The sequence below is a fragment of the Psittacula echo genome (genome assembly GCF_963264785.1).
Source record: "Psittacula echo genome assembly, chromosome: 9".
NCBI lineage: Eukaryota > Metazoa > Chordata > Aves > Psittaciformes > Psittacidae > Psittacula > Psittacula echo.
In genome coordinates this window covers 693,268-717,767 of record NC_137745.1, presented here as the reverse complement: position 1 = coordinate 717,767, position 24,500 = coordinate 693,268, and the positions used below count along the sequence as shown (strand labels likewise).

The 24,500-nt window shown below is 40.0% G+C and overlaps 1 protein-coding gene across 1 annotated transcript in view; it reads left to right on the top strand.

Annotated features, from left to right (window-relative positions):
* The window catches only part of FHIT (fragile histidine triad diadenosine triphosphatase), a gene marked incomplete at both ends in the record, with an annotated part of 417,329 nt that overhangs the window by 269,267 nt on the left and 123,562 nt on the right, over positions 1–24,500 (top strand). Inside the window, 2 exons of the mRNA XM_080625672.1 lie at positions 147–292; positions 1,179–1,208. Coding sequence (XP_080481798.1) covers positions 147–292; positions 1,179–1,208 — 176 coding nt within the window. The remainder of the gene's footprint in view (positions 1–146; positions 293–1,178; positions 1,209–24,500) is intronic.

The window sequence follows — 24,500 nt, the reverse complement described above, 5'->3', positions numbered from 1 at the left end:
TAGCCTTGTGCTGTGTCTAGCTATAAGCCTTGGAAGAGAGTTTAGGCAATTCAAAGGTCATCAGAAGTGGGTACGGGCTGGGGACTGAGACACTTCATTCTGGATCACTCAAACTTGCACTTGTGCCTTGACAATAACACCTTCAGATGTCCTTGTTTGTCCTTTGCGGCCGGTGGAGCGTTTCCGTGACTTGTGTCCTGAGGAAGTGGCGGATTTATTTTGTGTGGCGCAAAGGGTTGGCAGTGTGGTGGAGAAACACTTCTGCGGCACCTCACTCACCATTTCAGTTCAGGTTTGTAAACTAGGTAACTAAAAGAGGTTTAATGGTTTGTTTTATCAAGCTTTCAACCTTCTTCCCTAGCCCAATGACAAAAGGACATTCAAACTTCAAGGGGCAATAAATGCAAAATAATAATGATAAAAAAAAGCAGCGCAATGACTGCATTGCAGTCTGCCAGATTTGCCATCGAAAGAAACCTAAAAGACAAACCAGCAAAGTGTGGATAATTAATTAACTGCAAAACTTTGAAATAAGCCTGCAAATGCTCCCAAATGCAGTGCTTGCTTGTTAGTATTTCAGCGAATACTCTTCTTTCAAAGAAGTCTTTGTAGGATTGACCTGGAGAAGGCAGCCACATCACGGTGTTCAGCAGGTAACCCACTGCTTGTGAGAGAAATGGGTAATTCCTGCTCACAGCTATTTATTTGCAGGCAGACAGATGTAGCCATGTAAATATGTTATCAATTCTGACCTTTCAGTTATTTTTGCTGGGTGTTTTTATGCCAAAAAAAAGAGCTCTGTTTCAAGAAATCCTGAGGCTAAGCCTATTTCATTAGAGTAAGAATTTAAGCAAGCATTCTTTGGTTAAATTCTCATGGGTATGATTTTATATTTACAGGATCAAAAATCTGTTGCTAACTATTCAAAAATACAATCTGAAAGAATGAAAAATTGCAACTGTTGGTTTTATGGTCTAAGATGTGGTTTCTCACTTTGCCATGGCCCAAGATGGAAAGATGTCTTGTCCAAAACCTTTGTGTTGAATGGTCCCCAGGAAAATATGCTAAATTAACATACAGTACAATTCAGTGTAAATTATTACTGAATAAGATTTTCTGAATTCCTGTGTGATCATTGTGAGTTCCTCTAACCTGAGAGTTTCTCTCTTTGCTTACAGGATGGTCCCGAAGCTGGACAGACAGTGAAGGTGAGTGCTTATTATGCAGAATACAAATTAAGAGACAATTATAAGAACTAATAAAAAATCAAAGCTAGTCATCTGCAGATCATTGCTGTATCATTATTTTATACTTGAGATTAAAAATCCCAAGTGTACAATAGCTGTAAATAGTTTTTATTGAATTTGCACAGAATAATGTTTACAAGTTTTCTTTCTAGGAAAAAAAAATTCAGTCATAAAAACATCTCTAAGCTGCTGGGTGTATTTATGCAAGAAGAGCCTTAGAAAAGAGGCATCTGTTTAAGCCTTTTGTTTGTTTTATGGAGAAAATATTGCCCTTCTATTAATAATCTCTTTGTTTGTCTTTTTATTGCCTAATGAGTTGTAGCTAATTATAGGAACAGTTAAACTGAACCACATTATGAAAACATACCTTTTTGTCTAAGCTTTCTCTCTATATATTCATAGCACATTCTTGTTACTGAAGTTCAAATGTAATGAGGCCAGTGAAGCTTAAACACAGATTTTAAGTGTACTTCTGAAAAAAGATGCAGGGTGGAGGGGAAGAGAAGGATTTATGATTATACTCTCCACTTAAGTAATAACATAGATAACATCCAAGATGACTTTCCAGCCATGTTTCACTGCCTCATACTGCAAATGCATGTGTAGTTAGATTATATGCCTGAACAGTAGATAAAGGCTATTTTCACATTTGGAATCAAAGGAAAGTCAAATATGGCTGTGGGTTAGCACTTTGTGAAATCAAATTAGATGTCTCAAAGAAGCTGTTTGGGTTGATTAAGATAACTAACAAGCAAATGATGGCATATAGCAACATTTTACTTCTTTCCAATTTGCTGCATTGACCTTATTTTTCCTACTCCTTTTTGTTACCTGCCTTGAATATATAAGAGAAAGGTCATAGGGAGAGAGAAAAAGGAATCAGAAAATTCCCAAGCTCTGAGAAGCTGAGGAGTGATGCCGAAATGTAATAGAATTTACTTCAGTACTGTGACAAAACAGGTTCCTCTTTAGAGTGCCTTGAGTGGGGTTCACTGCGAATGCCTGTTGATAGGTGAAATATTTATATTTAAATACATTCTGATATAAGTTTTGTCATTAAGACCAACATGTTTTAAGAAGCAGATCACAGGATTTCTTTTACTATCTTGGACAATTGGTTTTCTGCGTAAAGAAAAGGATACAACTTTTGAAAACTTCCTAATATGAATAAGCAAAAATAGATGTAAAAATTCCCATCCTCTGTGATTGTGAACAGTAACAAATGCTTATGTAGGTCTTAAAAAGGCAAGAAATTCTGTATCATTTTTTATTCCTCCTGGAGACAGAGTATTAAGGGTTAATCTGTCTAATATATTGCAAAATATTAGCCACCCTTCGTGCTTCCTTCTCACACTTTTAATAAGCAGTGAGATGAAAATGACCAGGTCTTACAGCTGAGAGCCCCTAGATTCTGTAATAAAGCGTATTTATTCATAAATCAGAGATTAACAGTTTGCATTTGTCTTCTTTTCTGCATCATTGGACAACACTAATTTATCATCTTCACTTTGAGATGCTTATCATCTAAAAATGCCAACAGCTATTCTCTTCAGAGAACTGAGAGCTTTCAAAACTTGAATTGGGGAAGAAATTACTATGATCAAGATCTGCTTTAAATTGGACAATCAGGTAGATACATAAATAGCTGGTTCCATTTAAACTGTTTGAATCAGAAAATTTGAAAACTTACCTATGTGATTTGCGTATAATTTAGGAACCTTAAATTCTATGTGTCATGTGTTTGTGTGTGTGTTTTCATGTACAAGAATGCACAGTAATGCTGTCTGCCTCTAAGGGAACTTTTAATTAAAATTTCTGGAATGGGCTAAACGTTAGAAAAACGTTCTGATAGTAAGAATAGGAAAGCCTCACAAAAAATATCACAGGGAGTTTGGGGAGACTGTTTCAGTAGGGTAGGCTAGCGTAGGTCAGGAGCTAATTAGGTGTAGCTGTTCTTGCTTTGAATGGGATCACGTACCAGATGGCTTCAGGAGCCCTTTCCATGTGTTGTGTAATTCTGGATACCTGTATGGATATAGGCTACTGTGTGTGCTGTGTAGGAAAAGAATTACAGGAAGCAGGGGAATGGTGCTGGCTGTTAAACTAGTCAGTGCAAAGTTTTACAACAAAAAGGGAAGAACTATCATCCAGCTGAAGACAAAATCTGCCTGAGAAGTTTTATCTGAAAAAGGTTAGGAAATTCTCTTTCTTTGTCAACCAGGAATGGAAATCCATGGCCAGGAAATATCTTAGACCTCAGTTTGAGTCTCTTTTTGCTATGGAGGTTATGAAAATTCTGTGTGCAATGCACACACCAGATCTAAAGGAGGTTACCCTTCCAGTATGATTTTGGATATTAATCAATGGTGTGACTGCCTCTGTTACATGTTCATTGTGCTGGTGAGTGGAGGTTTCAGTCAGATGTATCATGTACTGCAGTGTCAGAATTCTTTAAAGCTTCTTGGACTAAAACCTTTCTAGTTACCTAATGGGAAGCTGTTTAACATGTAGCTCCATTACTGCTGTGTTCTTTTCCTTGTGGATACTGTCCCTACTTTGAATCTAAGCTAGAGCCTGCAGGGCTGCATTGTAGGTAAGCTTATGGTTCATCCCCCTTTATTGCAATCTGTGTGTTTGCCTTGGATGGGTCCTTGGAAGAAATTATACCTGACCCTCAGCTCACTAATACTTCTGAAGTTTAGATGGGTCTTTTTTTACCCTTTAGCAGCTGGAAATACATTTGCTAATGAATTTTGACCCATGTCCTTGCATACTTTGTGTTTTATTGGAAGAGACGATTTTACAAACTTGTAACAGAGAACCCGAGCATCTCTGAGAAATGTGTCAGCAAGCATAACCGTCTTCCAGCATTAAAGACAATTTGAATACTTATTTCTTCTTACTTGAGAAATGAGAGAAAGTATCTTAAGGTCCACTCTTAAAAAATACTTCTCTCTGCAATTTTGAGCTCTGTTTTTCTTGGCAAACACAAAACCCACAGTGTCCTTGTGCCAGGAATGGAAGGTGAGAGTTTCGTGCTGATTCTGTCTGAGAGAACCTTAAATATCCAGGCAATTTCATGGATCAGGGAAATCAGCTCTGCATTTTAATGCGGGGCTCTTATTACTATGTCAAGTGAGTGACGTTTCAAGATTTCCCTGGTATATTTTATAGCCTTCTTTTCAACATCAAGTCAGCAAATGCTCTAGCTGCCTTGGTGGATGTATAGTGTAGCACAGAATAAACTCTCAGGTTTACCTTTTATGTGAGATTCAATCACAAGAAACTCCATGTACTCTGTAAAGGCTAAACAAATCAAGCTGGCAGGAGCATGATGCAGTTAATTTATCTGTAGAGACAAGATAATATTGCACAGCAAGCATCCATTGCACAAACACACATGAACACATACTCTATTCTGCAGCAACATTGAAGTTTCCAGCAGCTCAAGCACCTCCACTATTATCAATGAGTAAGTAAGTGCCTGTTTGCCAATCACAGGTTCACCTAAATAAATGAGGAAGCGAGGCTGATGGTGGCAGTGTGGGTATACATGCAGAAACTGTATTTTATGTCACACATTCCACTAATTATTTTACACTGAGAAGATTGTCTCACGATTAGTTTTTGATGTACATGTTTTTCTTTCCCAGATGTTTTTTTAATGCTGTGTTAAATCAATCCACCTGGCTTGGATTCTTTAGAAATCTTAACCTGAACTGTGGAGTCCAGGGTTTATTTAAACTCACAGAAAGAGCAGATTGCTCTTTCATACTATTTGTCTACTTATCTCTGGACCTGAAGTACTGGACTTCAGGTTTGAGTCTTTAAATGTAATCAGATCGCATTGCAGACTCATTGCACAGAAGGATTAAATTCAGTAACTGCAATACTTTTGATGCCTCAGCCTTCTTTGACTGCACACTGGCGGACATGAGCCCTAGTTTAATAGAGTATGGGAAACCACCTTTTGCTCTCTTAAAAGAACGAAAAAAAGGTGATGTTTGAGAAATGCAAAGATTTTTCTTATCTCTACACAAATATAAAAATTCAAGTAGAAAAACCATGGGAGAAAGAAGCAAGTTATTGAAAACCAGATTGTACTGAAACATGGAAACAAATGGTCTTGTTTGTTTTACTCTTAAGAACCATGATTCTCTTGAAAGCTTGTGGGGTGTCCAAAAATGATTTGATGAAGTACAGCAGTGTCTGTGAATTGCTTAGAGAACCACACTAATGGTATTTGGCTGGAGAATATGCAATATTGCAGATAGGTAATTGGTACAGCAAATTCAGTAGTCTCAGGGTTGCTATGTCTCATAATTCTCTTCCTACTTAGATTGGGGTGCGTTTTGATGGGATGCCAGTTGTGTATATTTTCAAAGTGAGGATTATGCTGCCCCTTTGCAGAGATGGGGAAGCAGCAGGGAAATCCACAGAGTTTGTTTCCCTCTTCCTCTGCCTTTTGCTAACTTTTTTTGTTATGTTTTCTACTCACTGAAAATAATGATTCTTGTCCTTTCCTTCAAGACTCTTTTCAAAGTCTGCCTTGTGTTGGTCTAATTCCTCTTTCAGTCACTTGGCCAGACCAATGTTTTCTATGATGAAATCAGTAGTATAACCCCAGAGTCCCAGTTTCCTCTTTTCTTTGTCAGGTCCTGTTCATTACTTGTAACATTTAGTTTCTGGTTGAACTATAAGCTTTCTAGGAAAAGCATCATATTGCTTTTTGGTTTGCCATGCTTATAGTTCAAACAGACACTGGTAGATCTGTTATGCCTCCTTTAATACAAATAATAATATACAGATCTAGAATGAAAATGCTTCTTAAGGCCCTTGTAATTTGTGCAGATCAGTTCCTGTGCCTAAAACATGAGTAAGAAGTGTCTGTGGCTATTACACACCCATGTAAAGTTATAGAAGCTTTTTGAAGATTGAAGGAGGTGAAAGAAAATTGGGAATGTGGAAACATCCTAGTGATTGATGGACATGACACCATCCTAACTGAGAATACCAAAGGCTCCAAGGCACTAATAAATTGAAATGATGACCTGGGTGATGAAGTCTGATCCAGAAATATTGGGTTGTGAAGTTCCCTAGAGGGATGGGGACAGAAACTTTTGAAAGATTCTTTTAGCAGTGAATTATGATGGTTCTGAATCTGGGTGATTTTGAATTTCCAATGGTGAATGTCATGACATGCTGTACCCTGGACTTGTAAAGTAATATCATTCCTTGACCCTGGACAAACACAGAATGTGTATGGATTAGAATGTAAAGAAAAAAACTAAGCTAAAACAGAATTAAAAGTGAGCAACTATAAATGAGGAAAGTAAAAGAAATTTCAGAAGTTGAAGAATGGTAATGAGAAGGAAGATTTTACTCTTCCATGCAATTCCGCCCTTTATTCCTGTTTTACGGATTTGTCAGATGAATAGTCTTTTGGTAGTTTAATTCCAAAAATACCCCCAGAGCTAGTCAAGAGTTATTAACCCTAAGTTAAACTATGATAAGTATGTGGGCTCAAATACTTGTTTCAATTGTATACTAATATACAGATATTAAAAGTCACGCAGCTCTGTTGGTCACATCCAGCACATCACTCTTCCCTTGCTGGGCACTATCATCTTCAGCAGCGACTTGCAGAGTGCTGGCTGCCGGCTGTTGTGTTCTCCTGAAGGTCAATGAGCAAGAGATGAACTGGAGGTAACACGTGCAGACCTGCAAAGGTATTTGCATGTGTGTGACATGAAGGTGTGTGCACTTTCAGGATTGCCCAAGGGAGCACAGATGTGTCTGTCCCTATCCCCAGCAGCCACATCGTGTGTCAGCAAAGTCCTGAGGGGACTGTGCAGCAGCTAGTCCAAGTGGTAAGTGAGCAGTCACCCCATGGTGCTGGGACCACAGTGAGCTTACTGCAGGGGAGGGTTAAACACCATTAGGGCTCCCCACACTCTGTCCTGTGCAGCTCCTGCTTCGACAGAAGCATTTTAAATATACTGGGGTTTTTCTCCTGGTGTGTGTTCAGATATTTACAGTTTTCATGACAAAGGATCTTGAACAAATCAGTCATTCAGAAGGGTTTATTTGGAAGGTAAAAAGCTCTTCATTTTTTTCTCTTTTTTTGCTATAAACAGGGTTACATTTCAAGATGAGAAAGTATTTCTAACAGGAAGGTGGAAGAATTTTCCTCTGAAAATGTTAGAACAGGGTATTTTGATGACAAAATCTTTTTCTTTATAAAAACACCTCTTTTGGAAATACTTTCCATTTTACTGAACTGGCACATTGTGACAACCCCCCCCCCCCAATAGGGGGAGGGCCACTGAGAAATCCATTAATTACTCCAAGTGCTGCTCTTCATTTGCCCCACAATGACAGAGATTAGGATCAAAAATCCTATGTTTTAATTAGTCAGTATCTTTCACTCCTTTGTTCCCGTGTTACAGCAATATGCTTTGCATTTAAATCATTCTCTGTCTCAGAGTATGTACAATCAATCAAATGCCACTCTTGAGTACAGGTCTCACAAATAGCCTTTTGTACTGTAAATGTAAAACCTCTAGAAATCCCAGACAATGCATGAGGTCTCAAATCATTAATAGCACAGTCAAGGCTCTCAGATTAATTTTTGTGTGGTTAATGTATGAATTTCTTTCCGGGCTCCATCTCATCCATAACACTTTTTGTCTTTGTCAAGCTCATATCCCATAAACCTCTTCCTATAACAGGGAATGCTTACTTTGAGTTTTTTCAGTTTGGGGTTTTTTTTGTTACAAAACGTTGCTTTCAGCTAGAATGTTGAATTCAGATGTGTAACTTGATGCTCTTCTGTGTTTTGTACTGGGTGCTGTTTGTTAAACAAGTGTTGCAAAGCTATGTTTCAGTTTATTAGGTTTCTGATTAACTCTTTCTAAACATTATTACAATGCTTTGTGACAGGCTGTTTTGTGCCAGTGCTCTGACCTGTGATTTTACACATTTGTCTTTACATCTTTACCTGCCAGGTACAGCTTTTGGTGCCTCCAAGGATCCGCCATAAAATTATTCCTATGCTGACCACAGATTAGAAGGGATGTCAAAGGGTCACGTGCAAAACAGACTTATTCATGCCAGTGTATGCATTTACCCACACTTAAACTGGTTTGTGGTTGAGTTCGTTGGGTGTTTCTATGCAAAGGCCCTCTGAGTTGACTGATGTGTGTTAGGCTTTGGGGCCTCAGCTGTGTGGGTGGATGCTGTGAAATCCCAGGTCTCCAGGGAGGGGCAGAATCACAGTGTTTTGCTTGTGTTAATGACCCAGTTTCAGCCAGACAAAAGGAACCCATTTATTGAAGTCCTGACTACCTTATCAATGCCATAATAAAGAAAATGTTAAAATGGCTCCATACTTTTTTTCCCCTTAGTCACATCCCCTTCAGAAAATGAAAGAGCTGTCAACTTAAAGCTGTCCCTGGAGCTCTCCAGAGAGCCTGCACAGCTTGAATGAGTTTGTTGCTTAAAAATGTCAATAGGAAAAACAGTGTATGTAATGTTTTTACATGTGGTAGCAAGGAATGGAGGCCTTTCCTAGCCCTGTGTTCCTTTATCACATGAAAGAGTAGGTGGTTACAGTGTCCTGTAACCTACTGATATTCTAAGCACATCTGAAATACAAGTATATCTGATCTAGTTGTGCTATATTAGTCTGTTCTGGAAGCACCACGTAGGACTTTCTTTCAGAGAGAGAAAAGCCTCTGCTTGAAGTGATTTAGAAATGGAAAACTGAGGTTAAAATAATAGAATAAAACTTGGTCAGCAAGCTCCAGACAGGGTCACAGGGTGAAGAGTATGTAATATTTTTACTGTTTAAACAAACCAAAACTCCGTCATTCTGGATGCTGCAGTGGTTTTGTATCATGCTTATGGCAAGGGAGGCTGAACAAGCCAAGAGCTTCCTGCAAAACAAAGCCAAACCCCTCTCTCAAGCCTTATTTTCCCCATCCCTCCTGAAAGTTGCTTGGATGCCCTTTGGCAAGGCCACTCATACTCAGGGCTACTGCTCATTCTGTAAAGCTAAATTGTAGTTTGAAAGGCTTTGAAATATGCCTTTAAAATTCAGCCTCTGGGAGCTTTATCAAATGGCCCTTCCTCATTTGCGGTAGGAAAAGCTCGCACTGGCTGGTGATGGAAATATTGCTGGAATAGCAGTTTCTGAGGTTGAAGAACGGATGCCAGTGCACCTTGTATGGTGCTCACCATTTCACGTTTTCCTTTTACTTGCTTGTAGTGAATAAAAACCTGAAGCTTATGCAGTGCTGCTCACGTGGTGACTCCTCCAGGCAGTATCTCGGCTAGTTGTGTGTTTCAGAGGTCTATGCTCCACACTGGAGCACTTTGTCCTTTAGAGGCAGCAGGGTCACAGGGCCCTATCCTGCTCTGGTCATGCCAGGAGAGCTCACCTCTGTCTGTGACATTTTGTTCTGGGTTCTGCAGTTCTACCACGTCTTGCTTCTCTCCCGAGCTTTTTCTGTCTCTCATCCCCTCTCCCATGACCTGGGGCTTGGCTTTGTGAAGGTGCGGAGTGAAGAAGGGACAGCATGCCCAGGTGGAGAACCCTGAGAAACTAGTCGTTTTTTCATCATGGATGAAACTCATTGGGGTTATGTCTGTGTGGATGGATGCAACTAGGCTGGATTTGATAGCTTGAGTTTGGGCTAAGAGACTGCCTCAGCTTCTGGGCTGGGAATGACTAAATAGATTTGTTTCTGCCTGTACCTGTGTGCAAGGACCAGTGCTAAGTGTGGTGTGTCCATGCACACATCTCCTCTAAATAAATTCTCCAGTGCCCTTCAGAGCAAGGCTTTGCAGCCAGAAGCAGGGGAAATCTATAACCTGTGGTAATGGCAGAAGATGAGAAAGACATCCTGTGTTCGCTAGATTGCTTAGGTCTTTGGAAGGAGAAAAATGGTTTCTCCTTTTGTAATTTCCTAGATTATTATCAAACCATTTTATTTTCTTTTCCATTTATACTTTTTGTGAGTTACCTCCTTCATTGCTACCGTGAAAATCTTCATTTCATGTGGTCTGCCTGGCATCACTGATCCAAATTCTCTCTGTGAGAGGCTGGAAGAAAATAAACTAGACCAGATGGAAAGTGTTCATGTGAATGATTGTCTTGATCTTGCTTTTAAAGATGTTAATATTTGAAATTCTGAATCCCTCTGTCTGATTTAAAGAATGTTGAATTTCTCTGTCTGATTTCAAGTCTAGTTTTTAGTATTTGAGGTAAAGATAATGCCCAGAGATAGCACTTTCTTCTTCTTTTTTTATAGATCTGTGAATGAGCTTTATTAGTTCTCTATTGAGAAGGTATAGAAAAGCCAATAATACTGTGGTGTTTTCTTATCTGGCCTTCCAGCACACCTCAGCTGGAAAGGAGTTGTCATTACGGGGTAGTTGATCTGCCCAGATTGAGGAGTCGTTCAGCTCACGCTGTTATTTAGCAGATAGGTTTTTTCTGCAAGTAAGTCATACTTGAACTCAACAAAAGCCATTCTTTCAGTTGTGGCCTTTTGATGAGGCCACCCTGAGCTGCACTTAGAATTATGATCTAGCAGAATATGAATCTGTAACCTGTCTTTGAATCTCCCGTGCAAGTAGAATAACCTTGGTGTCTGGGGCTAGATTATTCTCTGGTATAAATGGTTCAGTTCACTTGTGAAAACATGTGGAGTAAGTCAATGGAGCTTTTGCCATTTCTAGACAAACATTTTTGACCCTACTTGTGTAAGCAACTCTTTGATTCATAAAGTTTATCATTAAAACCTGCAATTATTAATCATATATGTAAATCCAGTAATACTGAATGCAAAATAGCATGTTTGAGAAAACCTAGGAAGCATAATTTGATATATTGTTTTTATTCTTTAAGTATCTTCCACTTCACCTGAAAGAGTTCACTGCTATAGTAACTATCAAGTAAAAAAAAAAAGAAAGGGAAAAAATACCAGGATATAAACTCCCCTCAGTACACATACATTTAGTATCTTTCATTAACATTAATGAGAATTAGCAGGCATCCTGGGGAGAATAGGCCTTGTTGATTTATTTCTTTTCCTTGTTTTCAGTATTAAATCTTGTCCTGCAGTTAGTTCTATAAGGCATACGTGCATTTCTGCTGCTCAGTTATTTGTTCTACGTAATATGTACAGTTGGAGCACCTCCTTTTGCATAGTGAAGGTAGAAAGTTCACAGACTTTGTGGACACACATAAAAACAAGAGATACATAAATTAATGAATTAATAGATGGCTATTGATTACCAGTAGGGCCTAATTAAATAATAATTTTTCCCACACACAATTACTTGTTTCATGTTATTAAATGATCAAATCCATAACTAGTTTGGAAGCTAAGCCTCTTAGAATTAAATGAGGTGCTCAAGAGAGCAAAGTTGTGTTTTGGAGCAAGAGAGACAGAGGCAGGGCCTAGTTACATGGATTTATGGTTTAATTTTCTGTGTAACCTGATTCAGTGTAACTATTGAGTTTCTTTAAAAAAATTAACTTTGATTAGATTTTTGTTGAGAAAAATAAATGCAAAATATAGGCTAGTTTACTCATTATCTGTAGCATATTGAGAGAAGTGACTTGTGGGTATTTCTGTACCCAAAGGAAACTTTTCTCCTCATTTGCTGTGCTTTTCCACAGCAGTCAGTCATCCTCCAAGCTCCATCCAGATGTAGTACACTATGAAGATACAAAATCCTGAGGATACAGAACTCAGTTCTATGGGAAACTTAATTCATTTTGTATGAATAACAGCTTCATCATTCCTCATTTCTGAGATAGACACCAACATTTCATAGAGAGCCTTAAGTATGTGAAGGTCCTGGGAAAAAGGCACATTGGAGAAATAAAGTAAGCAAATAAAGCTCCTCAGTTTACCACACGTTCACTCAATTGAGAGTTTTAAGAGCAGATCGTGAGAGCAGGAAATGAGTCTCAAAGCTAATTCCCTTCTGCATGAAAAATGCTGCATGCCAAATGCGTCTGTCCTGGGAGAGAAAGCTCCCAGGGTGGAATGCCACAGTGCCGTGCCACAGCAATGCCCTGATGGTATGTGTGGCTCAGGTGTTGCCTACCTGGCTGGCTCTATAACTACCAGCAGATTGCAGGACGAGCAATGGCATCTCTTTTATTTGCAGTTAGGACTGTGTTTTACTTGCATTCTCTGGGCTTATCTGGCAGCAGATTGAAGCAGGGAGACAAGATGACTTGTTCTGTTGTGCAAGAGCCTGCACATCTGTATGGAGCTGGGCATGCCTTTAGCTGCTTTTATGCTGGGGAACATGCTATTGCTGAGCTAGCTCACAAAGGTAGGCTAGTTGTAGGTTTTAGTAGAGCGTATTGCCTTCGGTAGAGCACTACTCCAGGTTGATTTTATTTGATGGCGCATCTTTGTGCCATGCCCTGAAGACTCATGCTTTCAGTTACAAATCCTGGCCCTCACAGGCCTGAAGCCAAGCTGCTGCTTTTGTGATGCAGAGCCAGCCAAGCCCTTTCTGTGATGACTGCATGCCAGTGGGTGTTCACTGCCAGCAGAGAACAGCCCTGGCACAGACGAGTGACCATTCAGAGACACGGCTTCACTCAAAACTGCTGAGCTTAGTGCAGGGATTCAGCACTGGGGATTTGGAACCAGTTGTACATTAGAAGGCCCGAGGTTGTCCTTTCCTGAGAACTGGAAGCATTTCCTCTGCTTGTTCATTGCATAAAATGTATGGACCCATTTTACACACACACACACATACACACACCCTCCAATTCTTTCTGTTTTCTTATGATTATCACGTTGAATTTCCATATGAATCTTTCTGAGTGGATATATAAGCAAAAAAGTTGTTCCGTAGTTGCCTGCCTGGTTGACTCTATAATCAGCAGCAGATTGCAATGAATGACATCCAGTTCCTTAATGGTTAGAGCTGTGATTTGCTTACTTCGGATTGACCTGACCTCAGCACATCTGAGCCTGCAAACAGATGTCAGCTCTGTTCAGCAGGACACCTTCTGGTCAGCCCAGTAAAACAGGATGTGTGTGTATAGACGTGAAAGACAGAATATTTGCAGCAACCATTGAGTGGAACATGCAAACAAATTTCAATCAGCAGGCAAAGATAGGTTGCAAACCCTACTGGGAAATGATAAATTGCAGTTAAATGTTGTATTTATCCCATGACATTCAGGACTGAAACTTTCCTAAATTTGCTGAAAACTTAAAAAATAATGACGAGAGGTAATAAAATTTCAGAAATTAGCCACGGAGTGAGTGAAAAATGAGAACGCAGCAGAAAATTAATATTTCTCTTTAGCCAGAATGTAACAGGCTTTGTTAAAAAGTGTCTGAAAGTGAAGAAAGTTTGTTAGACAAATTATAATTTTAATTGCAGACGTAATTGATTATACTCAGCACGCTCATTAGGTTAAGGGAGAATATGAGTAAACTCTCAAGGTCATTACAGTAATAGATATTGTAGGCATGTAATTTCTGATGAGCTGGTTCGTGAACATCTAATTGCTCATTCATGGCAGTGTGTCTGGCACTTTTACTCCCCAAACACCTCTTTGTCCAATTTATTTAACACCCCTCAATATCCCAGGGTCAAATTTACTGCAGAAGGCATCAAGCAGTGAATTTTTCAACCTCCAAATTATTACACCACTTCACCCTTTTTTTTGTGCCTCAAAGACAGAGCCTGCATTACTAAAAATCAGTGGTCTGATACTAAGCAGTGTACACCACAAATAGAAATACCCACAGAGACAAGCTAGAATTTGTCATGGAAAACAGCTGTTCCGTGCCCTCCCCAGTGGCAGTCCTACATTGAAGTAGGATGCCAAAAGAGATGTTCTCTTTAAAAAATGCACTAATTAATCAGAACTTTGTCTTCATATTGTTCCTTGGGAGAACATGCAATAATAGTGTTTTGTGACCTCTTTCATCGTGATTTGATTTCAAGACTTTGACAGAAAGTCGTTAATATTAGCTGTCTCTTTTGGTGAAAATCAATTGGAGTATCACTTGTCAGTTCTTAAAAACAGACAAAATAGAACCACTTACAATGTATACATCAACTAAAAGTAACAACTGTACTTCCTTCACTGTGATATAGTATTTTATATTCTTAGGTCTAAAGGAACGAATTACTGTCCTCATTACTGAAAGGCAAATAGCTGAAGTCTTTTGTCCAGGGCAAAGCAACAGTACAAGGGTGGCACTGGTAACTGAAGCCGGGTATCCTGAGCTGCAGGTTGACTCATTTTCTACCTCCTCTCTGCAGTCATTCCATCTCAACCCAGAATCAGACTGTTCTGATGTATTAATTGGTACTGTCACATTATGTAGCATTGCGGAGTGGTGGTTGAGGTAAGACAGCCAAAGACATTCCCATTAGATTGAGAAGTTGGATTCAGTCTCCAGTGTAAGGGGAAAATGTAACTTTTATTCAAATACTTTTGGCTGTATTCCAGGAATCAAGGATTTCAGGTTCTATTTTGGATTTGCATTTTTGTCTTTTTAAATAAGATGGCTTTCAGGGCAGCATAGCTTTCCTTTAGTATAATTTCATTATTTCCAATGTATTGTCACTTGACATGACACAGTCCATAATTATGTATTGCTTGTTGCTGAGGAATGCAATAGATATAGCTATGGATATTTAATTATATACCAAATGAATTCTGATATGATTTCAGAGCCATTCTTTGTTAAAATTTTTGGAAGATTCAAAGGTTTGAAGTCCCTTTTTGAAACTGATTCTGTGTAGAAATGTTGTTTTCTGTCTACTGGTTCTACTCTAATCTTAGTCCTTGATACTACAGTTTTGCTCATTATAGGATTGTCCATAATGATACATGTTCACTAAACCTCTCCTTTGCAACACAGAAATTACTGTGTTGACTGTCTGATTGTTAGTGCCCAAAAAATCTCCATGCTTACCTATATATATCAATCCCTATGACTACCTTGTAGATTGACCTGCTGAAAAAAATTGTTATGCAAACACACTGCCATCTGTTGTGTAGTTATTCTTCAGTAATAGAATATAAACTGGGGATATGTCAAAGTAATTTAGTAAGTCAACAAATGTAAAATGAGACTTGGTAAATATAGCGTGTAATGCTGAGTTTTATTAATCATTGTCATCTGCAAGAATATAGTAAGTATAGCAGTCGTTTCCAAGTCTGGCTTGTTTTATTTCATCCATCAAATGCTGATGTCAGAGTTAGTTATGAGGAACGCAATGTGAATTAGAATAATATTTAATTTTAAAATAAGGATTTAAACAAGTTTGTGGTTGATTCAAAGCCCCCTAAAAGAGTTTGGGAAGATCTGAGCAATTTATAAGGATGCTGGTAAGTCCTAAACATCTTCAGTTATTGGGTTCAGAGTGTACAGTCACATTTATATTGGTAGTTGTGCTACTTGTTCAAGAAAGTATATGTGGTGTTGTCACTCACTTCAGAAGTGGAGCTGATGATACCCAAATAAACCAAGGACCTCCTAGCAGTAGGTGCTTTACTTTTTCAGGTAAAGCATTACAATAAAAAATATTATTAGTCGGATTCTTGTTCTATAAGTGTAGTTCTTATAATGGTGTTTAGATATCCTGGTAATTAATGAAGAGGTTTCAAACGCAGCATTTCCCAGTATCCGATCTCTTTGCTAATTTCCATTTTTTTCATTAAGAACAGATAAATTGTATCCAATTATTGAAAATTATGTGGGTCATTATCATGAATGAAACTGCAATTAAACTCAGCTTTCATGAAGAAAGAAGAGGTTATCTTGTCATAGTGTAGGCGTTAACGTGCCTTGCTTGGCTAGTAGTCCTTCCTGCTTTCAGGCCAAGATTACATCAGGGTCAAGTCCTACATCAGGCTGGAGAACTGTATTTGACTAGGATGTGCTAAGAGGCTTAAAGTGCCCTCAGGAGCTGGAGTCCAAATCCTAGTAATCACGGTCCGAGTGTGTGTTCCCTGTCTCATAGCAGCTTTTATTTAAACAATCAAGAGGGGATAACCCTTTTGTCCTAAGCAGAGATTTCGCTTTCCCACGGAGAGTAAACACAAACCCTGGCAGCTTGTGCTGTGTCACTGCGGAGTGGATATGGGGTGATGTGTTCCCCTACACCAGCAGCTCCCCAGAATGCTGTGAGATCCAGAACCAGCCTCTCTTGACTGAGGCTGTGCACAAAGACACAGGTTTTGTCCCAGAGGACTGATAATTCCACGGCAGATGAGAGGTGGCAGAGGGGTGAGATTGCCCTGCTCAATCGTACCCCTCCTGCTGCTGGGAGTCATTCTGGGCATCTCTTCCTCTTTGTGCCAGCCACTTTCCAAGGCAGTGGAAGCTTCTGCTTTGCAGAACAGGTGAACTTGAGAGAACTGAGGACTATGGGGACAACATTATTTAACTGCTTACATTGCTCAAAATGCTGTACCTGAGGAAATGTAAAGAAACTAAACTTATTCTATTTTCTATCCAGATTTAATAAACTAATCTAACCCTCTAGCTTACATTAAACTACATTGAAGTTTTCATATTAGTTTCACCTGAGATTTCACTCTGATTATTACAGGCTTGGCTGCAATCACTGGTAATTAGAGCTTCACATCCCTTTCTAGAATCACATAATGTTAAGTGTTTTGCACTTTACACTTCTTTCTATTTGTTTTTCACATCCACTTGAATGTACTAATATACATTAACATGCAAATAATTATCATCAAGATTTGATATCCGTAGAGAACAAATGCTAATACAGCTAAAATATCAAATATGAAAGAGGCTTTTAATTCAAAAAAGAAAAGTTCAAAAATATTAGCTTTTTATATAAAAAGCATTTGCAATGATTATAAATTTTATTGAGCTTGAAGAAATCTTGAGCTTTGCATTTGCAATATCTCTCATTAATGTTTAGCCTCAAGAAAGAGTTTATAATAAAGGGACTTATGCAGACAACAGATAAATAGAAATGATACAGCCAAGAGGGTTGAAGAGCCCTGGGTATGTTTGTTGTCATTCTACCATGCTGATTTCCATCAGAGGTACTGAATATGCTACGAGTTATGTAGAAGATGAAGTGAAATGCAATATGCATTGATAACAGCTAAGGCTCGAATGCCAGGAAATTATTTTCTTTTGATTTTCCTCTAAGTTTCTTTTTCTTGTTATTACTTCCTGTGGGATGGCAGAAGTTGGTACTGACCCTGCAAAGTCAGCTGGTTGGCCTAAACCTGCAGCTCTTAGTGGAATATTAGTCAGGAGAAATCTAATGTGCCATAAAACAGAGGTCAGTGTGGGCAATCTAGGGTTCCCTGCTGGTTTAAAAGCTGTATTTCCTATGGATTGGAAAGGAATTTTATCTGTGTGGGCACTGTGTGCCTCATGTCTTTGCTGCTGCTTTGCACCGGTATCCGGATCCCTTCCATGTGCGACTGGGACATTAATATGGAAGAAGCATCTAAGCAAATCATCTTTGTTTCTAGCAAGCAGGCTGAGCTGAGTAGTTTGCTCTAAATGGTAAAGCTCTCCACTTGCTGCAAGCAGAGAGTGATTTAGAGTAATTTATACTGGGTGGGAGGCACTACATCAATAATAAGGCTGGGAAGGGAGGAGGCTCAAGATGCAAGAAGGGGCACAGAGTTGAGGTTAGGTAGGAAAGGCTAGCATGCTCTTATCTACAAGCTGGGTTGGATGTGGCACAAGATCAGCAGGGAACAGAGGAGATGGAACTGTGATATTTGAGCAAGGTGCACAGCCATTGTAAGCCAGATCCTTAAGTGGGCAGGCCTGGGATGATGGGACTTGGAAATGCTGTGTGCATCTCAGTTGAGCTGAATATTCCTCCCTAAAATAAAACCTGCTAAAAGCAGTCCTTAAATGAAAAATGAAAACACACCAAATGTAAGAACAATATCAGCACTTTGTTTTCACAGCGTTTGCAATAAATGCTTTCAGTGTTCTGAAGCTAAACTAGGAGAGGGTTTTTTCTAAATAGATTCTGGGGTTTTTGTAGCCCAGTCAACAGATGCCAGAAACCTTAATCTCTTTCCCTAAGCACCAACATATTTTATGAATTTTTCATAGAAATTAATCACTGAAATATTTAAGTCTTAATTAATTTATTACACCAGAAATTTACAGCCAATGCAGTGTGATGTTTGTGAGAAAAATGAATCAATAGGCTTTCAGTCCCGCCATTGTTCTGGCTTGTCAATGAATTACTTAAGTGTCATTTGTTAAACGAGTTAGGTCAATAAAGTCCTTCAGTTGTTTTTCAGAGAGTGAGCATTATTTCCAGATGATGTGTATCTAATTCTCTTTACACTTTAGTCTATCTGCATTGGGTAGTGTGGGTTCTTATTAATTAGCCCTTCATAGCAGATTAGGCAGGAAAGATCATAACGCAGTGATAAGGTTCACAGAGACAAAATTCTCTAATTAGAAAGTATGGCTTAGTGGTGAGCAGTGTCTTCAAATGGATTGCCATCTGTTAAATGAAAGCTGATTCCCTTCATTTGCTTATATAATGTTTCTAAAGAAAGTGTCTCTTTTTTATTTGTGGAAATTATATATTCCCTTTCATTATTTTCTCTTAATTGATGCAGCATTCCTGTAATTAGTAAACAATGAAAACATGCAGTGCAGGAGAAGAGCCGCAGTAATGGACAACACGACCCCATAGTAATTGCCGTATGAACTGCAGAACATCATTCTGCTTTAAGATGTTCCTTTTGATGTGTTTAGATTAAATGAATGTAAATTCAAAGTCCTGTTACCAGGGGAATAAGCTGCATCGAGTAGGTCCTTTTTCATGCTCGTTATAGCAAACTCTGGAGCAGGCATAGATATGTAGCCTTTGGCCTTTTAGGCTAAAAGACAAAGATTTTTCTCTTTCAAGTTCTTTCAAAACTTACTGATTTGGTTTGTAAATGAATGAAAGAATTAATCCTGGGTTATGTAAATAAGCACAGTGTATTGAGGGCCAGCAAAGGCAAGAAAATTCTCATTAGAGAAGCTGATCTTTGTGTAACTTTCCTTGACAAGGATATCCTAGAAAACTTGGAGTTTTCTTGACACCTTTGGACTCCATAGCTTTGCAGGTTTGTTCCTTTGCACAGGAGTTTTAATGAAAGAAAACATCTAGAAAAATAGTCCTTGAGATTAAACTCTTTATTTTCCATCTGTCTCCGATTTCCCTTACAGAAGGAGATATTTGGTCCTGCAGTAAATTGCTGTGGCTGAAAGACAATTAGCAGTTGGCATTTGATAGCCTGCAAATGATAGCTGTATAGAGACACACCCTTTGTTCCCAGGGAGGGAAAACACTGGTGTTATTGTCAGGGTCTACAGTAAAGAGCTCAGAAGTTTGTAGCTTGTGTTTGGTAGCTCCTGTTTGAAGAATAGGATCTGTGGTGGCACTAGGCAAGTTAAGTGAAAGATTGTATCCCCAAGTCACAGTATCACAGTATCACAGTATGTTAGAGATTGGAAGGGACCTCAAAAGATCATCTAGTCCAATCCCCCTGCCAGAGCAGGAACACCTAGATAAGGTTACACAGGAATGTGTCCAGGCGGGTTTTGAATGTCTCCAGAGAAGGAGACTCCACACCCCCCCTGGGCAGCCTGTTCCAGTGTTCTGTCACCCTCACTGAGAAGAAGTTTCTTCTCAAGTTTAAGTGGAACCTCTTGTGTTCCAGTTTATACCCATTACCCCTTGTCCTATCATAGTTTGCCACTGAGAAGAGCCTGGCTCCATCCTCATGACACTCACCCTTTATATATTTATATACACTAATAAGGTCCCCCCGCAGTCTTCTCTTCTCCAAACTATAGAGACCCAGCTCCCTCAGCCTTTCCTCATAAGGGAGATGCTCCACTCCCTTAATCATCTTAGTTGCCCTGCGCTGGACTCTCTCCAGCAGGTCCCTGTCCTTCTTGAACTGAGGGGCCCAGAACTGGACACAATATTCCAGATGCGGTCTCACCAGGGCAGAGTAGAGGGGAAGGAGGACCTCTCTCGCCCTACTGACCACCCCCCTTCTAATACACCCCAGGATGCCATTGGCCTTCTTGGCCACAAGGGCACAGTGTTGGCTCATGGTCATCCTGCCATCCACTAGGACCCCCAGGTCCCTCTCCCCTACACTACTCTCTAACAGGTCGTTCCCCAACCTATACTGGAACCTGGGGTTGTTCCTGCCCAGATGCAGGACTCTACACTTTCCCTTGTTATATTTCATCAAGTTTCTCCCTGCCCAACTCTCCAGCCTGTCCAGGTCTTGCTGGATGGCAGCACAGCCTTCTGGCGTGTCAGCCACTCCTCCCAGCTTAGTGTCATCAGCAAACTTGCTGACAGTACACTCAATTCCCTCATCTAAATCATTGATGAATATATTAAATAATACTGGTCCCAGTACTGATCCTTGAGGCACTCCACTGGATACAGGCCTCCAACTGGACTCCGCCCCATAGACTACAACTCTCTGGCTTCTGTCCTTCAGCCAGTTCGCAGTCCATCTCACTACCTGATCATCCAGGCCACACTTCCTCAATTTAGCTATGAGGATGCTGTGGGAGACTGTGTCAAATGCTTTGCTGAAGTCAAGGTAGACCACATCCACCGCTCTGCCATCATCCATCCACAATGTTATTTCCTCATAAAAGGCTATGAGGTTGGTCAAGCATGACTTCCCCTTGGTAAAGCCATGTTGACTGCCCCTCATAACCCTCTTATCCTTGACATGCCTTAAGATGGCATCAAGGATAAGGTGTTCCATCACTTTCCCAGGGATGGAGGTGAGGCTGACTGGTCTATAGTTACCCGGGTCCTCCTTCTTGCCCTTTTTGAAGACTGGAGTGACATTTGCTTTCCTCCAGTCCTCAGGCACCTCTCCCGTTTCCCAAGACTTGGTAAAGATGATAGGTCCTGCACCTATCAATTGCTGTGTGGAGATATAAAGAAATCTCTTTACCTCCCCTAGAGAATATAGACAATTAGATGTATTATGAAGAGATATTCAGCTTCTGCTCTAGCATCTGGCAGTTGCCAGCCCCACAGCAAGAGGTTGGCCCTCATGGGTTACTTGCCTGGTTCAGGTGAGTGGTGGTACTCCTGGTATGGAGGATGTCAAAGTGTGATGCCTTTCAGGGAGCTGTTGTCAAGATGGGGTGTGCTGGATGCCTTTCAGAAAGGGGGGTGGGAAATGAACTTAGTTAAACCTTACTTTGTGCTATAAATTCCCCAAAGCCTCTTCTACTGCACTTTCTAGCGCTTCATGTGGGCTTTCCAGTGCCACCTAGATATGGTAATTCATGCATTATGTATTGAGAAATGGATCAATTAAAAACATTGTAACAGAATTAATCAGATGTTAACTTTATTTATGAACGTATGTTCCGTGTTATATTTCCACTGAGATATCTAATCAGACTAAGACAGAAAAGAGCAGTTTCTAACATGCTCCTTGTCTGTTCTACCCTCTCTGGTTTTTAGTCAGAAACAAAGTTGTTTCTAGTTTCTTTGAATTTCTTCATATTGTGGCACTTGTGAAGTTGTAACAGGCAGGGTGGGGTATGGACAGAGGAGTGCTGGGGAAGATTCTACAGAGCTCACAGACGTTTCCTTCAGGGGTTGGAAGTATCAGAAGAGACAGACTCAGAGAGTTTCATTTGAAACCTCAGTATCTAGTCCCTGAAGATACCCCCAAGAGGATAAAGGAATCACTGAGGTAATCAAGTACTACATTGCAATATAAAGGTACTCCACTTTTAAGTCATCTTACCGCAACAGGGTCTTTAAATTGGAACAGTGAAGTTGGGCCTTTTTCAAACTATGGACAATGAATTAATTGCTGTTTTGGGGAGTTTTTCTTTGTGTGTTAAGACTTGATGGGGGAAAATGCAGAGATCTGATATGGAACACTGGAAGCATATGAAAAGGCAAATAAAAGGCCTTTCTACAGCCAGCAGAAAGAATGCATAAAAATATGACTACAGTTAATATCTTCTCTAACATTTTTTTTTCCTCAATTCCAAACACACTTTGCCTTTGAAATAGGCAAGTGGACCATAGAGAGAGAAATACATTGTAATTTTCCTCTAATAGCCCCAAACTCTACCTGAAAATGCAGCAGAAGCAACTGAGCAATTTTAGTGCCATATGGATTTAAAAATTTGCATATTAAGCTTCTTTGTTTATTAAAAACTGAATACCGAGGCTTAGGTTTACAAATGTCTCCCAACAAGGTGGTGTCTTGAGACACGGTGCTGCTAATGTGCTAAATATTGGCCTTGGATATTGTTTTCTCTGAATGTTAACAAGGTGGTGATGAATATTATACAAGAGTAAAAAACACATACAACAGGATTAGGTAAAACAGCGTTTCAGCACGTGTCCCAGGGGCCAGCCCTGGAATGGTAGGGGTCCAGACAAAATGGTCGAAGAATTTAGTTCTAGATCTAATGCTTGAGCTTGCTATTTGAAGTCTATTGCATTTATGGCAATTTAATGATGCTTAAGCTTAGCACCCCAAGCAAGAAGCACGCTGAAAGTGGTTGCACATACTCACAGCAAAATTCAATTAGGCTCCTGTCTACAGTCCACAGCCCGACACATACCGCAAGACAAAATCTCTTGGATTTGCATGCACTCATCTCTGTAAAAATTATTTAGGTGAGGCATGGTTGAGCGCTGCAATGCTTAACTGACACTCCTCATCTTTCTCCTGTAGGCCCAGAAGTATTCAAGGTGATAGAAGTCTGTTTGCTGTTTCTCAGATAAAAAGGAGAAGCTGTTTGATCAAAGAAAGATTCTTACCATGAGACATCACTTGTTCTGTTTGTCTTATACCTCTTGGAAGTCACTTAACAGCTTGGTTAATGGTATTGGGCTTGTGTGGCAAAGTTTTGGTAGTGGGGATCTAAAGGGGGGTGGCTTCTGTGAGAAGCTGCCAGAAGCTTCCCCTATGTCCAATAAAGCCAATGCAGCCGGCTCCAAGATGGACCCACTGCTGGCCAAGGCTGAGCCCATCAGCGATGATGGCAGTGCCTCTGGGATGACACAGTTAAGTAGGGGAAAACAACCTGCCGAGTGGCAATTGCAGATGAAGAGAGGAGTGAGAATACGTGAGAGAGAGAACTCTGCAGACCACAAGGTCAGTGAGGAAGGAGGGGAGGAGGTGCTCCAAGCTCCAGAGCAAAGATTGCCCTGCAGCCAGGGTCAGCCCACCACAATTTCAGGCATTGTTCTTACTGTGCAACTGCGTACGGTTTCATCTGCTGAGATTTGGCTGTTCTGCAATCTCCTGCATTATGGAGTAGTGAAAGAGCTTGAGTGACAGGAGAGCATCAGGCTTTACACCACCAAATTTAGTGATAAATGTTGAAGTGATACCTGACAAGTATGGCATCAGACAGTACCAGTTCTGTGCTGCCTTTTTTCCTTTTTTATTTCCCTTACACAACAGCCGAGTGGAAAGAGATGTTTTGCTTATGTTGTGGCTTCTCTCAGGTGATGGCTCTGTTACCACCCAGCAAGCGTGACAGAGAACTGACTGGAGCAGATTGCCTGTTACCACATTCCTCAGCTGGTAGCCAGCACTGGGTTACTGTGTTTTTAGAATAAACTAGGATTAAAGCCATGCTGTAGTTTTGGAGGGCAAAATCTAGGGTTAAATTCTGCTGTTAAAGGAAATGTGTGTTATTTCCCACCAAGTTCTACTGTATAACGAGAATGAGGAATGAACATCTGGCATATGTAAAAGGAAATAATGCAGAGTTATTCTTTATGCACAGAATGAAGATATTCCATAATACAAACTCAGTGGGTGAAGACTGTTGATATTTCATCATCTGCCTATCAGAGCTTTCTGTATGTCTCGCTCATGTAATCTTGCCTGTTTGAAAATGTTGGCAGGAATTGTTTTCTGACTAAAAAGCATAAGTACATCCGTTTGGTTTTCTGAAAAAGCAAACCAGAACTATTAGCAGGCGTTGCCTCTGCCTCAACAGAAGTCTTATCACCATGTTTGCTATTAAACAAATGTCTTATTTTAAAACAATGTGTTTGACAGCAGAAAAGGATGTGATAGGGAAGTGCACTTGGTGATGGAGTAGATCTCTCTATTGAAAGGAAATGCTGAGTGAAATCAAGAAGGTGCAGTGAGATAATGCAGGATTGCAAAGAGAGAGGGAGGGTAGCCAAAAG